Genomic DNA, 302 nt, shown 5'->3' with positions numbered 1-302 from the left:
CCCCCCCAGGGCGAGCGGCAGGCGGCCGCCCAGCGCGTCAGGCTGGATGTCCCCGCCGGGCTCCAGCAGGCAGAAGCTCTGGTTGATGGAGCTGGTGAAGGCCGCGGCCTCGGGGGCGGCCCCGTGCGCCTCCCGGATGTGGGTGCGCAGGCGGATGGAGCTGACGAACTTCCTGAGACACAGGGCGCACACGTAGACGAAGGGGTGCTTCCGCACGTGCAGCTCCAGCGCCTGGTACTTGGTGGCGCCGTGGCCGCAGAGCTCGCAGGCGAAGGGCCACTGGTCCCCGTGCACCAGCATGT

At 71.5% G+C, this 302-nt stretch overlaps 1 protein-coding gene across 1 annotated transcript in view; it reads right to left on the bottom strand.

The window, feature by feature from the left end:
* Window positions 1–302, bottom strand: part of ZFAT (zinc finger and AT-hook domain containing) — a 134138-nt gene that overhangs the window by 27416 nt on the left and 106420 nt on the right. The window contains 1 exon segment of the mRNA XM_015561439.1: window positions 4–301. Coding sequence (XP_015416925.1) covers window positions 4–301 — 298 coding nt within the window.

Source organism: Myotis davidii, unplaced genomic scaffold (genome assembly GCF_000327345.1).
Source record: "Myotis davidii unplaced genomic scaffold, ASM32734v1 scaffold30, whole genome shotgun sequence".
In the NCBI taxonomy this organism is placed as follows: domain Eukaryota; kingdom Metazoa; phylum Chordata; class Mammalia; order Chiroptera; family Vespertilionidae; genus Myotis; species Myotis davidii.
The sequence above is the reverse complement of the archived record's forward strand: the minus strand, read 5'-3'. Positions and strand labels throughout refer to the sequence as shown.